Genomic DNA, 16,169 nt, shown 5'->3' on the forward strand with positions numbered 1-16,169 from the left:
AATTTACATATATTTATATTGTGTATCCATAAACAAATTCTTAGAGTTATAGGTATTTTAAATTGTTTTATGCTTTACAGTTGAGTTATAAGTGATTTGCGTATCACCATTACAATATTACTGTATTCTGAATTTGAGTATTTATTTTTATTTACCAGTGAATTTTGTACTTTCATATGATTTCATGTTACTAGTAAGTGTCCTCTCTTTTCACCTTGAAGAACTGCTTTAGTATTTCTTGTAAGGCAGCTTTAGTGGTGATGAAATTTTCCACTTGTGTTTGTCTGGAAACTCTCTCCCTCATTACCTGCTTTTCCAGGTAAATTATTTGTGGTTACTAATGTTTGCTTTTTGGTTTTTTTTGTTGTCGTTTGTTTCTTTTACCACTTCGAATATGTTATCCCACTCTCTTTTGGCTTTCAAGATTCCGGCTGATAAATCCACTGAATAGCCTTATGGGTGTTCCCTTGTATGTGATGGGCTCCTTTTTTCTTGCTGCTTTCAGTTTTCTCTGTCTTTGGGGCAGGCGCTTCGGGGCAGGTGGCTCAGTCATTGAGCATCTGCCTTCGGCTCAGGGCGTGATCCCAGGGCCCTGGGATCGAATCCTTCAGTCGGGCTCCCTGCTCCGCTGGGAGCCTGCTGCTTCCTCTCCCACTCCCCCTGCTTGTGTTCCCTCTCTCACTGGCTGTCTCTCTCTCTGTCAAATAAATAAATAAAATCTTTAAAAAAAAAAAAGATTCTCTTTGATTTTTGACAGTTTTATTATAACATGTCTTGGTGAAGTCTTCTTGGGATTCAATCTGATTGAAGACTTTTAACCTTCATATCCCAAGATTTCCATATGTTTCCCTAGGTTTGGGAAGTGTTCAGCCAGTGTTCCTTTAAGTAAGCATTCTGCCCACTTCTCTTTTGTCCTACTAGGACTCCCCAAATGTGAATATTGTTTCACTTGATGGTGTCCTATAAGTCCTGTTGGCTTTTTTTCCAAGTTCTTTTCATTTTTTTTTTTCCCGTCTCTGGCTGCATGATTTCAAATGCAGAGAAGTGCAGTTGGCTCAGGCAGTTGGGGGCCACAGCATCAGCAACTGCATGATCCATGGGAGCAAGAGTTGTGGAGGGTTCGTCGTGGCTGTGTTGCTGTTTGGGTCTTCAGTAGTACCTCCAGTTATGGCGTCAGTGGACTGGGTCAGGTAGAATGGTGGCCAGAGTTGGTGCTATGCACACATTCATCTGTGGGCACTGAGGGGAGGCACATGTCCAAAATGAAGGCTAGGCCCCGTAGCAGGGGCCAAGGACAATGTGGGCACATTGAGTGCCCGGGCTGTCTATGTACATTCATGTGGCTTCAGGGCTAGCCATTGTTGCACGCATGGCATTGGGGCTTGTGACCGGAGTTCAGCCTGGCAAAGTACAGGGTTTAGCTGTGGTGTCATGTGGCATTGCAGGCCAGTGACAGGAGTCAGGCCTGGCCTCAAGCACCTGAGAAGCTGCTGGGATCTGTGCTGGTGTTGTACACATGCCCAGTCACAGAGGCCAGGGCTGGCTTCTGGTGCAATTTCCAGGGCTCAGGGTGCTGATAGTGGCACTGGCTGAGACAAGTCCAGTAGGGGCAGAGGGAGCAGAGCTGGACTCAGGCAGCTGGAGTCTGTGAATGTGAAAACCTATGAGACTATCAGCAAACTCTTAGAGGTGGCTGATACTGGTAGTCCTGCCCTTCTTTGTTCCTGGCTGTGTCTAGATGTGTCAGCCATGCCAGTCTCTGGGCGAGGTGAATCCCAAGTTGGTTGTTCGTACCATGCCCCGAAGGGGTGGGGCTAATGGTGGCTCAACTTTCTGTCCATTATCCAGGAAGAGGAAATACCTCAGGTCAGAGGGTATCCTCTTGGTGCTGAGCAGTGCTAACCTGGGTCATGGGGTGATGCAGGCAAAACGAAGCTAATCTCCCGACTTTTCTTGTACAGTTATTCTCAAGAGTTTTGCTCCACTGTGTTGTTGAAACTTCTTAAATGAACTCCTAAGCTCTTAGGCCTATTTTTGTTTGTGGATAGCTGTCTAATTGATGTTCTTTGTGGGGTGACAGAGGCTGGAGTGCCCTGTTCCATCATCTTCGTGATACCACATCAGTCTTTCCTCACTGAGGTGATGTTAGCGGTAGGGTTTTTAGATGCTCTTTATTAAGTTGAGAAAGTTCCTTCTGTTCCTTGTTTGTGAGTTTTTATCATGAATGCATATTGGAGATACCCACTTTAAAACACAGCAAGAGTTTTGGAAGATGGAAGAAAGATTCGAGCTAAGTAGCTTGATAGGCCAGTCCCAAGCTGAGAAACAGGGAAAAGGTTTCCATGTGACTGTACCATTTCTTCACAATAACAAATAGATTCCTAATGTTTTTTTTAAAAACATTCCTAATATATTTTTTTAAAGTCAGCGTATCAAAACATCTGTTTTTCCAGATGCTCATGCTGTACATATATGTAAAGACAGAACTGGTCTGAGGCAACATGCAGTTTGCCAGGCTATCTGGCTGCCTTCCACCAATCCAATTCTACTCTGCACAGCTGAGGAGAATGTACTAGGTGTTTTGTTTTTTTTGCATGTGTATGTGTGTTTTGTGTTTTTTTTTTTTAATTAATAAGAAAAAATCTCTTTTTCTATTTTTTATAATAATTTTTTATTATGTTATGTTAGTCACCATACAGAGAATGTACTAGGGGTTAACTGTGTGTATTCCTCTAGTGGTGTAATTTCTCTACCAAATTATTCCATACCGTGTTTACATTGAAAGGAGATGGAATATAAAGGCTGGAAAGCACATCAGGTGGCTCAGTGCCTCCTTCAGCCTTGCAGGAAGCTAGGCATTTGGGATAGATACCTGTTGAGCAGCTAGCATATGGCCTGCTACTAAGTAGGCCGTCACTAAATATTTGGTGAGTAGTTCATACCTATTGAACACATTTTCCACAAACTTTGAGACCCCCAAAACTCACGTAGGGCAAAATGTGTTTTTCTCTGACTCTAGTTTTTTGGTCCAGTGGGATTTATGAAAAATTCCATCTCTCTGTCTGACAATGAAGAATGGAAGAGAATACGAACATTGCTGTCTCCAACCTTCACCAGTGGAAAGATCAAAGAGGTAAGAAAGAAGAGGATTTCAATTAAAAAGTTAAGGAATACATCTGGGGACAGGTAGAAAATAAGAATATATTCCTTTTCTAGGGAGTAGTCTGCTATATTTGGGCTTCCTAAAAATGGTCTCTTCTCTTCCTGTCCTAGAAAAGACATGATAAGATTTGTCATTAAGTGTCTCTTACTCTGACTGATTTATTTTGCTTAGCATAATACACTCTAGCTCCATCTATGTTGTCACAAACGGCAAGATTTCATTCTTTTTGAAGGCTGAATAATATTCCATTGGGTATTATTGCCACATCTTTTTTTTTTTTTTTAAGGATCTCACTCATATGTGGAATTTAAGAAAGAAAACAGATGAACGTATGGGAAGGGGAAAAAGGGAGGAAAAAAGGAGAGAGGGAAACAAGCCATAAGTGACTCTTAATGACAGAGAACAAACTGAGGGTTGATGGAGGGAGATGGGTGGGAGATGGGCTAGATGGGTGATAGTTACTGAAGAGGATACTTGTTATGATGAGCACTGGGTGTTGTATGCAAGTGATGAATTACTGCATTCTACTCCAAAAATCAATATTGCACTATATGTTAAGTGCAATTGAATTAAAAAAAAATGTACCTTACTGCTCCGTATTTGCAAAAGCCAGGTCATTCTAGGACTTGATTTTCCAATTTAACTTCAGGTGGTGGTGTATTTTGTGTGTAGATGTTCCCCATCATTGGCCAGTATGGAGATGTGTTGGTGAGGAACCTGAGGAAGGAGGCAGAGAAAGGCAAACCTGTCAACTTGAAAGAGTAAGTAGTAGTGCAGCTGCTGGGATTCCTGTTCTGTCACGACACTTTGCAGCTGCTGCCACAGAGCCAGATTCCCACTGTTGAGTTACTCCAGTGAACAAGCTGAAGTACGCATGTGGTGTTAAACTCCAGTGGGCCAGCCAAGACAAGGTAGCTCGCCTAAAAAGGCAGGGCAGCCAGGAGAGGAAGGATCGGCTCCTGCTTACAGGAGTGAGGATTAAATTATCTACTTAATTGTCACTTTGGTTATCCTGGAAGACCAAAATACATTCTTGAATAGAAGAAACAGAATCGTACCAAAGTTTTGAAAGTAGAATGTACGCAATGGTGAGAGGGGAAAGTCCTTAGTACATATTGGCAGGCAGTGGGTGGGGCAGGAAAGTTACAAGGTGGAATGGGAACAACTTAAAAACTTCATGATTTTTTGTGGATATTCGCAGAATGCTAAATATTAACTTTTACTGCGACTTTTCCTTCCTTCAATCTCAAAAGAGCAAAAGTGTGTACTACACAGAGTATGGGTAGGCTGGCCGTGTCATTTGTTGTCTAAATTTGGGTATTTTTTAATTACGCAGGCATAACAGGTGTACACTGGGTTGTCCTGTGAAAACTAGGGGCATATAATCACTTAGTTATGGGCTTCCATGAATCAATTTTGGAGTGATCTACTATTTTTTTTCTGGGAACATTCTTAGTTCTTACATTTTCCAGAAATGAGTGAGTCCTCAGGGTAATCTCAGATCACTGGAGATGAGAAAGAGTGGGTCTTTCAGGAGACTTAGCAGGGGTGTGGAGAAGGGATGGTGTTCCTGGCAGCACAGAACAGGGTGTTGGTGTTCTGTCATGTGCTGAAGAGGAATCAGCTCTGAGTGTAGATACTGTGGTGAGAGAAGATCCAGATCAATTTCACCTTTCTTGACTCCCTGAGGAAGGGTTAATTAGTCCACCATCTGTCCTGCTCAGACACAGTGCTTCTCCGCCTTCTACTGCCCATACTCACAACACACTACTGTAATTTGTCCAGCTTTGGGCTCTATCCCTCCATGACTGAGCTCCGTGAGCTCAGAGGTAGTTTTAACTTGTCATAGTGTCCCCATAACTCCTAGCACAAGGCCAGCTGCATCGTGGCATCTCATAAACACCTCATGAGGGAGTGTGATGGCATATAGACTCTTCAGATGATCCAGCAGCTGGTACTGAACGTGTGGCTCTTGTCTTGTCTGGACATCAGAATCTACGTGCACTTTTTGCTGCATGTATTGTATAAGGATACTGAAGAGGTGCTGGTTTTAATTATCCATGTCTTTGTTTCTCTCACAGCATCTTTGGGGCCTACAGCATGGATGTGATTACCAGCACATCATTTGGAGTGAACATTGATTCCCTCAACAACCCACAAGATCCCTTTGTGAAAAATGCCAAGAATCTCTTCAGATTTGAGTTCTTTGATCCATTTTTGTTCTTAATATGTATGTACACTATTGTTTTTTCTTTTCTTTTCTCTTCCCTTCCTTTTTTTCTTCCTCCCTCCCTCCCTTCACTTTTTCCTTTCTTTCTACAACAGCTTTATTAAGATACAATTCATTTACTATATATATTACCCTTTTAGAACATAAAATTCAGTGGTTTTTATGGCCTCAGTGTCTTATCAATGAAGGAATGTAGAAAATGTGTGTACACACACACACACACACACACACACACCCCTACATAATGAAATCTATTCAGCCATAAAAGGAAGGGGATCCTGTATTTGTGACTATATGGATGGAACTTGAGGGCATTATGCTAAGAGAAATAAGTTAGAGGAAGACAAATACTGTATGATCTTACTTCCATATGGAATCAACCCCCCTCCCCAAAACCAACCTCATACAAAAACAAGACCAGATTTGTGGTCACTAGAGGCAGGAGATCGGGGTTGGGAATTGAATGAAGGTGATGAAAAGGTACAAAGTTTTAGTTATAAGATAAACAAACACTGGCTTGTAATATACAACAGGATGAGTATGGTTAACATTGCTATATTTTGTGTTTGGAAGTTGCTAATAAGAGAGTAGATCCCAGAAGTTCTCATCACAAGGATTAAAAATTTCTGTTTTTGTGAATACATGAGATGACGGACAGCTTATTGTGGTAACCATCTCTCGATACGTGTATGTCAAAGCATTATTCAGTACACCTTAACTTGTACAATACTGTATGTCTGTAAACTCAAACGGAAAAAACTGGTTTTGGCGCTTTCAAAAATATGTGCAACCATTACTATAGTCAATTATTAGACTATTGTTGTCAACTCAGAAATCCGTACGTTTATTTTTTTACTCTCACTACCTACTTTCCTTAGTCCTGAGCAACCAGTAATCTGCTTTCTGTCTTAATAGATTTGCCTCTTCTGGACTCTTCATACAGATGGAATCATAGAACATCTGATCCTTGTGGCTCCTTCCTTCATTCAGCATCATGTTTTAAGATTCATCCCTGTTGTAGCATGAATCAGGACTTTATTTCTTTTTATGGCCAAAAAATATTCCATTATGTGGACATACTGCGTTTTATTTATCCTTTCACCATTTGGTGGACATTTGGGTTGTTTCCAACTCTTGGCTATTGTGAATATTGCTTCTGTGAACATTCATGTACAAGCTGTTGTTTGAATACCTGTTTTCAAGTCTCTCGGGTATGTACTCGGGTGGAATTGCTAAGGTATGTAGTAATTCTGTGTTTAAGTTAATAAGGAACTGCCAAACTGTTTTCCATAGCTACACCATTTTACATTCCCAGTAGTCAAGTATGAAGGTTCTGATGTCTCCCCATCCTTTCCAACACTTGGTCAACCCTTTTCTGTCTTTTTAATGATGGCCACCTTCATGGGTGTGAAGAGTATCCCATTGTGGTTTTGTTTTGCATTTTCTAATGGCTAGTGAGGTTGAACCACTTTCCATATGCTTATTGGCCGATTTTGGTGTTATATCTAAGAATTCATTGCCAAATCTGAGGTCATGAACATTTACCCCTGAGTTTTCGTCTAAGGATTTGTAATTTTAGCTCTCATATTTGGGTCTTTGATTCCTTTTGAGTTTATTTTTGTATGAGGTAAGAGTTCAGCTTCATTCTTTTGCATGTAACCATCCTCTTGACTCAGCACCATTTTTTGAAAAGACTGTTTTTCTCCATTGAATGGTCTTAGAAACCTCAAAATTCCGCTGACCGTAAACACATAGGTATATTTTTGGAGTCTAAATTCAATTCCACTGATCTGTATTCCTCTCTCTATGCCAGTATCAGATTGCCTTGATTATTATAGCTTTGTGGTAAGTGAAACCAGAGTTGGAGTTCTGCAGCATTATTCTTTTTATTTTTCAAGATTGTTTTTTGGCTGTTCTGGGTTCTTTGCAATTCCATATGAATTTTAAATTTAGAATGCCAATTTCTACAAAGTAGCCAGCCAGGATTCTGATACAGAATGCATTAATCTGTAGATCAATTCGGGGAGTATTGCCATCTCAACAATGTTAAGGTTTCTGATCCATGAACATGTGGTGTTTCTCCATTTACACAGCTTCTGTAATTTTTTCAGCAATGTTCGTAGTTTCCAGAACGTAAGTTTGCACTTATTTTGTGAAAGTTATCCTTAAATATTTTATTGTTGTCGACGTTACTCTAAATGGAGTTTTATTCTTAATTTCACTTTCGGGTTGTTTATTGCAGCAGATAGACATACAATTGATTTTGTGTGTGGATCTTGTATCCTGAAACCTTGCTAAGCTTTATTAGTTCTAAAGATTTTTAGTTCATTAATTCAGATTTTTCTTTCAGATTGGATGGTTATATAATTGTTTTTTTTTAATTATCTTATGTTAGTCACCATACAGTACATCATTAGTTTTTGATTTAGTATTCCATGTTTCATTGTTTCCTTCAGGTTTTCTGTATATAACATCATGTTATCTGATAATTCAGATTGTTTTACTTCTTTATTTCTTATATGAGTATCTTTTGTTCTCTTTCTTGCCTACACCCCCAGCTAGAACCCCTCGTACAGTGTTGAATAGAAGTGGCAGTAGAGACGTCCTTGTTTTGTTTTTAATCTTAGGGGGAAATGTCCAGACGATCACTGTTAAGTATGGCATTAGCTATGAGCTTTTCATAAATGCCCTTTATCAGATTGAGAATATTCCTTTCTATTCCTAGTTTGTTGAGTGTAATTATTACAAAGGGGTATTGCATTTTTGTCAATACTTTTCCACATCTATTGAGACGATTGTGTTGTTTTTGGTTTTTATTCTTTTGGCATAGTGTATTACACAAACTCACACTGCCGGCATAAATCCCTCTTGGTTATGGTGTATCCTTCTTTTCATATGTTGCTGGGTTCAGTTTGCTAGTATTTTGTTGAGGCTTTGTGCATCCATGTCATAAGATACCTTGGTCCGTAGTTTTCTTTTGCTGTGATATCTTTGTTTGTTTTTAGTATTGCAGTAATACCGCCCTCATAGGATATGTCAAAATACTAGGTCCTCTTCTGTTTTTGGAAGAATTTGTTCAGAATTGGTGTTGATTCTACTTTCAATATTTGGTAGAGTTCACCTGTGAATTATCTTGAGTTGAGCTCTTTTTTAGGGTAGTTTCTTCACTACTAACTCAATTTTTTTACTTGTCTTTAAGATTATCTACTTTTTAGGTCAGTCTTCAGTTTGTGTCTCTCTGGGAATTTTTCTGTTTTGTCAAAGTTACCTAATTTATTGGCATGCTGTGGTTCATAGTATTCCTTATGAGATACCACCTCACACGAGTCAGAATGGCTAAAATTAACAAATCAGGAAAAAATAAATATTGGCGAGGATGCAGAGAAAGGGGAATCCTCTTACACTGCTGATAGGAATGCAAGCTGGTACAGACACTCTGGAAAACAGTAAGGTGGTTCCTCAGAAAGTTGAAAATGGAGTTATTCTACAAGCCAGCAATTGCACTACTAGGTATTTACCCAAAGGATACAAAAAGGGGCACCTGCATGTACACCAGTGTTCATAGCAGCAATGTCCACAATAGCCAAACTGTGGAAAGAGCTGAGATATCCATCGACATGGACATGGATGAATGGATAAAGAGGATGTGGTATATATACATACAATGGTATATCACCTAGCCATCAGAAAGGATGAATACTTAACATTCACAGTGATGCGGATAGAACTGGAGGGTATTATGCTGAGCAAAATAAGTCAATCACAGGAGGGCAGTTATCATATGGTTTCACTCATATGTGGAATTTAAGAAACAGCACAAAGGATCATAGGGGAAGGGAGGGAAAACTCAATGGGAAGTCCTCAGAGAGGGAGAAAAACCATGAGAGACCCTTATCTATAGGAAACAAACTGAGGGTTGCTGGAGGGGAAGTAGGTGGCAGGATGGGGTAGTTGGGTGAAGGGCATGGGGGGGGGCATGTGATGTAATGAGCACTGGGTATTATATGCAGTTGATGAATCACTGAACTCTACTGAACTCTGAAACTAATAAAACACTATGTTAATTAACTGAATTTAAATAAAATAAAATTTTAAGAAATGAAAAATCAAACTTTTTAAAATTTTATTATGTTAGTCACCATACAGTCCATCATTAGTTTTTGATGTGGTGTTCCATGATTCATTGTTTGCGTGTAACATCCAATGCTCCATGCAATACATGTCCTCCTTAATAAAACCTTTTTAATGTCAGTATGAATCTGCCCTTTCATTTCAGATGATAGAATTTGTTTTTTGGGTTTTTGGGGTTTTTTTTACATTTTGGGGTTTTTTTTAAATTATATACTGTTCTTTTTTTTAATATATATTCTGTTAGTCACCATACAGTACATCCCTAGTTTTTGATGTAAAGTTCAATGATTCATTAGTTGCGTCTAACACCCAGTGCACCATGCAATACGTGCCCTCCTTACTACCCTGGTGATGGGTAGTAAGGAGGTCAGATGATAGAATTTGAATCTTGTCTCCTTTTCTCTTGATCATCTAGCTCAAGATCTTTTAAAAGAATCAGTCTTGGTTTAATTGATTTTTTTCTATTGTTTTTTATTCTTCATTTCATGAGTTTCTGCTCTTGTCTCTTATTTGCTTCCATCTGCTTGCTTAATGTGCCTAAGACCTGTTTGGTCTTATCATTTCAGCATGTTTAAGATGGAAAGTTACGTCATTGATTTGAGATCTTGGTTCATTTTGAATGTAGACATTAATAGCAGTATTTCTCTCTGGTGACTGCTTTTGCTACATCCTATGAGTTTTGGTATATCATGTCTTCCTTTTTATCAGTCTCCAAGTAATTCCTAAGTGCCTTTTGATTTCTTCTTTGAACCATTGTTATATAGGAGTGTATTGTTTAATTTCCCCATATTTGTGAATTTTCTAATGTTCCTTATGTTCTTGATTTCTAATTTTATTCCATTGTGGTTGAAGGGCATACTATGTATTATTTGTATCCTGACAATAATTTCTTAAATGGCACAATTAATTAAAGTAACATATTATGGTCTGGTTTATCCAAAGAGGCTCTAGTCCAGAAGATAAAAGGCTAAGAGGTCCAGGAATGTCCTGTTCCTTTGGTCACTCCAGAGATGTCCAAGAGGCCACTGATCTCAGTGCTGGAGTGGTGGCCCTTATGTACGACTTGCCCTGGCTTAGTCCTTGGCTTGGAAGTTGGAAGAAAGTTCATAGAGGGAGTGACTCCTGGTTTGAAAGACTCCTGTTCTTTTACTCTTCTAATTGGTAGAGCAAAGTATAATTGCTCCAAGTAAATTTTGCATTTTCACTGTGCTTTCCTTTGTTCTTTCTCCTTACAGTACTCTTTCCATTCCTTATCCCAGTTTTTGAAAGATTAAATATCTGTGTGTTTCCAAAGAGTGTTACTGACTTTTTCACAAAATCTGTAAAAAAGATGAAAGAAAGTCGCCTCAAAGATAAACAAAAGGTAAATCCGTTGATGATTACATACAGTTTTTCATTTTTTGATAGTTGAGCTGTATATATCTTCTATGTGTTTTTTTTAAGGTAGGTAGAGAACTGCAGTATTCAGATCAGGAGAGTTCTATCGTTTTGGGCAGAATGAGGAAGGTGGAGGTTAGGGAAGGAGATGAGAAAATGAGCCAGAGAGACAACATTTTTTTTAAAAGATTATTTATTTATTTATTTATTTGACAGAGATAGACAGCCAGCGAAAGAGGGAACACAAGCAGGGGGAGTGGGAGAGGAAGAAGCAGGCTCCCAGTAGAGGAGCCCGATGTGGGACTCGATCCCAGAACGCCAGGATCAAGCCCTGAGCCAAAGGCAGACGCCTAATGACTGCGCTACCCAGGCGCCCCAACATTCAAAATTTAGAAATAAGCATGGAAATTACTATGTTACTGCATAAAATTTGGTGAGAGAAAAACTGCCACTCCCCTTCAACAAATTGTCAAAGGATAAGAATCACTATGTAAAAATCATTTTCTGGGTAGTATAGTTTTGCCAGATCTTATATATCAGAGATCCCTTCAAATCCAAGCCTTTACTTTACACATTCTCCAGTGAAGTTTCTATCAGGCACCTGGTGTTTAGTCGGTATTAAATTTGAGCCTGTCATAGGCTGGAGTGGGCAGGAAACTGCAAGATGGCTAAGCCCGCTTTGCCTTCCTGAGACTTAGCAGCCAGCATAAGGATGTGTGTAGGACAAGGATATAAGGCTGGGTACCCCAGGATGTCACTTAAGATTCTGCAAAGTTCTGGGAGGGTGGGGCATTGGAAGATGCTGACACAGAAGGTGCTGGTGGACTCAGCAGAGGTCAGGGGATTGATCTGGGTGGCCACTAATTAAGAATTAAAGCTGGAGGAAAAAAAGGACTGAAGTCAGGGACTTTCTCCTGGGCAAGCAGGAGTGACAGGAGAGGGAGCAGGCAACTCTTTGGCCAGGAAGCTGTGTTCAAAAGCCAGACAAGCTGAAGATCAGAGAGGGCAAGGACCAAAAATCAGTTGGACATGATGGCTGGATTCGTATCAGGGAAACATCCTGCTCTGCAAGTTTCAGAACTGGATGTTTTTGTTCACTGATGACTCAGGCAACACTATCAGACTTCTGGCCATTAAGGGGCTGTATTCTCAGGAAAGAAGTTAGGTACTGCACCCCTGATTTATTTCTGACTTCACAAGTGACATTTTATCATTGAAACTTCTCTTTCTACTTCCAGCACCGAGTGGATTTTCTCCAACTGATGATTAACTCCCAGAATTCTGAAGAAACAGACACCCATAAAGGTAAGCAAAGAGAGCTTCAGAGGGCCAGCAATGGGGAGGCTCAGGGGCAGGGGGTGGTTCTGAGATAGGGAGGAGGATTTTTAGCAGATGAAATTTCCACAAATTGAAGAAGGACACATATTCAGTTATAAATGGTAGACAGAACCACTTTCCAGAAGCATGCAGCCACAACTCTGTTCAGTACTTGAAGGGTAGCCATAAACAAGGCAGTCAGTGGTCTGTGGATCACCTACATCAGGACTTCTGGGCAGCTTGCTTCCAGTGTCAGTTCTCTGGTCAAATCAGACCCTCTGAATTGGAACCTCTGCCTGGAAATTTGCATCAGGTCTTCATCACATCAGGAGGCACTTGGCCCTAGTGTTGGTGACCTTCACCTGGAATACTTGGTTGAACTTGTGTTCACTGGCTTAATGTACTGTAAAGTTTTATTTTTTGTTTTGTAATTAAGTAACTGTGCAAGATCCCTTTGCGATTGTGTATAAATACTGTGTTTTTCTTCAAACATTCGTCTACTACTTATATTATCCATCTATGGTATTTGACTGAAACAATTATTACTATAGTGGCTTCAAAATGGTAACTTTTTAATTCCATCATTTCTTCCAAATTTATGAGTGATAGTCCATTATAAGGGAGCTTTACATTCTCTCATTAATTTATTTATGTCAGTATGATCTCATATATTGCTAACTTAGTCTCTTAAATCATTCTTTATTTAGATCCTCAAATTCACTCAGGTTTGTCTATTGGAAGCCCTTATAAGTGGGATCCTGTGTGCTTTTCTTTTCTCTTTTTCCTTTTTTTTTTTTTTTTGAATAGGCTTTTTTATAGCAGTTTTAGATTCACAGCAATATTAAATGAAAGGCACAGAGATTTCCAGTATTCCCCACCTACGCACAGCCACCCCCACTTTCACAATCCCTCCACATGTGGTAATTTCATTACAATCAGTGTACATACAATGACACATTATTACCACTTAAGTCCATAGTTTAAATTAGGATTTATCCTTTGTAGTATTTCTATGGATTTTGACAAATGTGTAATGGTGTATATTCACCATTATAGTGTATAGAGTATCCTGCATCCTTTTCACAAATTATTTTATGAGCACTTCCTTGCTTCTGACATAAGATATTCTAGGTCTCCCTTCTATTTCCCCCAGTGAGCCTTGAAATCAGCCCTTACTTTAAGGAGCTCTGTTTCCTTTTACTGAGAATAGTATTTAGAAACCAAACTCTGGGGCGCCTGGGTGGCTTAGTCAATTGAGCATCTGACTCTTGGTTTTGACTCAGGTCATGATCTCATGGGTCATGGGATCAAGGCCCACATCCGCCTTTGTGCTCAGTGGGGCATCTGCTTGGAGAGTCTCTCCCTCTGTCCCTACCCCCACTAGCACACACATGTACATGCTTTCTGTTTCTCTAAAATAAATAAATGAATTTTTACCAAAAAAAAGAAACCAAAACCTGGGACCTAGGAGTGCTCATTGCTATTAGGGTTGCTTTTTTTCTAGATCCTCTCAGTAGACCAGGCTGATCACATCAGATATATTTACACAGGACTGAGAAACCTAAATATTCTTATAGCTCCATAACCAGTGATGTAGACATGCTCTCTCTCTCCCAGATAAAAGCCTTGATTTAGTTTCTTTCGATGACAGAAACATTCCCATCATGGTTAACTTCAACCTATCAAGGTTTCACAACCATCTCAAAAAATTCTGTATATTTAACAATTGATTCTGGAGAAAAAGGACAGCCTTACTCCACTACGTCACTAAAATATATCCGTACCTATGTATACATCTACGTCTATCTATCTGTGTTTGGTTCAAGAAATTTTTGTGATGAAGGAAGTACTCTATATCTGCCCTGTTCAGTACAGTGACCACTGTACACATGTGGCTGTTGAGCACTTGACATGCGGTTAGTGCCACTGAGGGGCTGAAACTTAATATTGTATTTAATGTAATCAATTAAAATTTATATTTAAATAGTCACATATGGCAAATGGCTACCATATTGAACAGTAAAGATCTAAACTTTGAATGTCACTGGGTCCATGCTAAAGGAGGAAAGGTTGGATAGTTGAATTTTTCCACAGTGACATCACTGAAAGTATCACTTGAAAATCTGAAATCTGTAAACCTTTCTTTCACTTATGATATTGTTTCTAGTTGTGAATTACATGTCTGTTGCAGGTACCTTGTTCATTTCAGTGCTCTAAGTATCTAAAGGTCCTAATCCAGTTCCAGTCAAATAGATCAGAGCCTGGGTATGCTTAGTTTCTGCCAGGAGAAAATCGAAGAGAGACCAATTTATATTCAGGGTGGGGCCATTCGCTAAGCAAGGTGACATTCAGGCCATGATTGAATGAGCATTGCTATATCCACTCACTGGATTCTGTTTGTATTTCGTGCTGGCCAGTACCCTTCTATTGACACATTCTTTCTTATGCTCTTTTAATGGCATTAATTACCCTAGCATCAATCTCCCCTCTTCTAGCTTCTTGTCTGTGTTACAGTTTCTGTACATATCTGAGATTATCCACTTGAAGAGTAGTTCCCCAGGTCTCTTACCAGATACCTCTCAAAGGTATAATCTGTGCATCTCATCACATTTTGTGTAAACTCGGATTTTGATTCCATAGTTCTAGGATGAGGTTTGAGAGTCTGCATTTCTAATAAGCACCCAGACGCTGTAGATGCTGCTGGTCCATAGACCACACATTGAACAAGTTTATCTGTAGCCCAATACTGTTCTCTTAAGTTCCCGCTAAAACGTTTAGATAAAAGATCATTGAATTTTCCTGACAATTAAACCTTAGCATTGAGAACTCTCTCTCTAAAAAAAAAAAATTAAGCTGTAGAAGAACGTAAATTTTGCCTGGGGAAGAAGACTAGCCTGTGTTACTTATGGCTAAAGTACTTTTAGGACTCTTCAGGGACAGACTGATAACAGTGCGTATATGAGACAGAAATGCCATCTCCTGAAATTACACACTTGTGTTGGTGGGGAGGGTGGCGTGAGCAGAAACAGATGGCTAAGAATAGTATAGACCTTGGGAATAAACAGATCAAGACAACTTTCGCCTCTTCCTGGCTCTGTAGGATAGATCTCAGAGTGCAAACCACCCCTAGTCTGATTGCAAATTGCTTTTACATATTTCCCCCAAGGGATTTGAGAGTTTCATTTGGATATCTTGTCATCTAAACTGTGATGTTTTGCATTCACCAGCTTTAGCTAAAATGTCTTTCTTCTCCTCTTAGCTCTGTCTGATCTGGAGCTTGTGGCCCAATCTATGACCTTTCTTTTTGCGGGCTATGAGACCACTAGCACTTCTCTTTCCTTCTTTGCCTATGAATTGGCCACTCACCCTGATGTCCAGCAGAAACTGCAGGAGGAGATTGATGCGACTTTCCCAAATAAGGTGAGCAGGCCATACCTGAGGAGAGAGGTCAGAATAAGCTCTGTTATGCCTTAGTAAGAGATTAGCCCTCAAATCTAGTGGGTTTACATAGCAAAAGTTTACTTCTGACTCACATTTGCATGTCCACGATGGGTATTAGTTGAGGAAGGGAGTCTCTGCTCCACATACATATTTGGTGATACAGGGTAAAGAGGCTCTGCTTTCTTATACGTGCATTATCTAGAATGTGAGGACTTTATGTTGGCCAGGGAATAAAGAACGACAGTGTTGCTCACTTGTTTTTCCAATATTTGGCCCCGAACTGATATACAGCTCCTCAGATCACAGCCCATTTTCAAAGTGGTTTCCCCTAAGTTCAGGTGGGCTGGGAACTATGGGGGTCTACATGGATCCTGGGTGAGCAGTGAGTGTCTCTGCCACACACCCTATGAAGGGTCAACTCTAATTATCTCAGTGTAACAAGTCAGAAACTGAACTACAGAGACATAACATAACTTTCTTTCACTATCACAAACCTAGTGGTAAAAAATC

General features: G+C 39.7%; 1 protein-coding gene across 2 annotated transcripts in view; it reads left to right on the plus strand.

Moving 5' to 3' along the window:
• LOC103669999 (cytochrome P450 3A12-like) overlaps nt 1-16,169 on the plus strand; it is a 41,165-nt gene that overhangs the window by 12,701 nt on the left and 12,295 nt on the right. Inside the window, exons 5-11 of one of the 2 annotated variants that reach the window (XM_008698389.2) lie at nt 3,020-3,133; nt 3,836-3,924; nt 5,245-5,382; nt 6,597-6,604; nt 10,760-10,887; nt 12,140-12,206; nt 15,478-15,638. In XM_008698389.2, coding sequence (XP_008696611.1) covers nt 3,020-3,133; nt 3,836-3,924; nt 5,245-5,382; nt 6,597-6,604; nt 10,760-10,887; nt 12,140-12,206; nt 15,478-15,638 — 705 coding nt within the window. Of the gene's footprint in view, nt 1-3,019; nt 3,134-3,835; nt 3,925-5,244; nt 5,394-6,596; nt 6,605-10,759; nt 10,888-12,139; nt 12,207-15,477; nt 15,639-16,169 lie in introns of both variants that reach the window. The other variant, XM_008698388.2, reaches the window with a different exon arrangement.

This window comes from Ursus maritimus, unplaced genomic scaffold (assembly GCF_017311325.1).
Source record: "Ursus maritimus isolate PB19 unplaced genomic scaffold, ASM1731132v1 scaffold_2, whole genome shotgun sequence".
In the NCBI taxonomy this organism is placed as follows: Eukaryota; Metazoa; Chordata; class Mammalia; order Carnivora; family Ursidae; genus Ursus; species Ursus maritimus.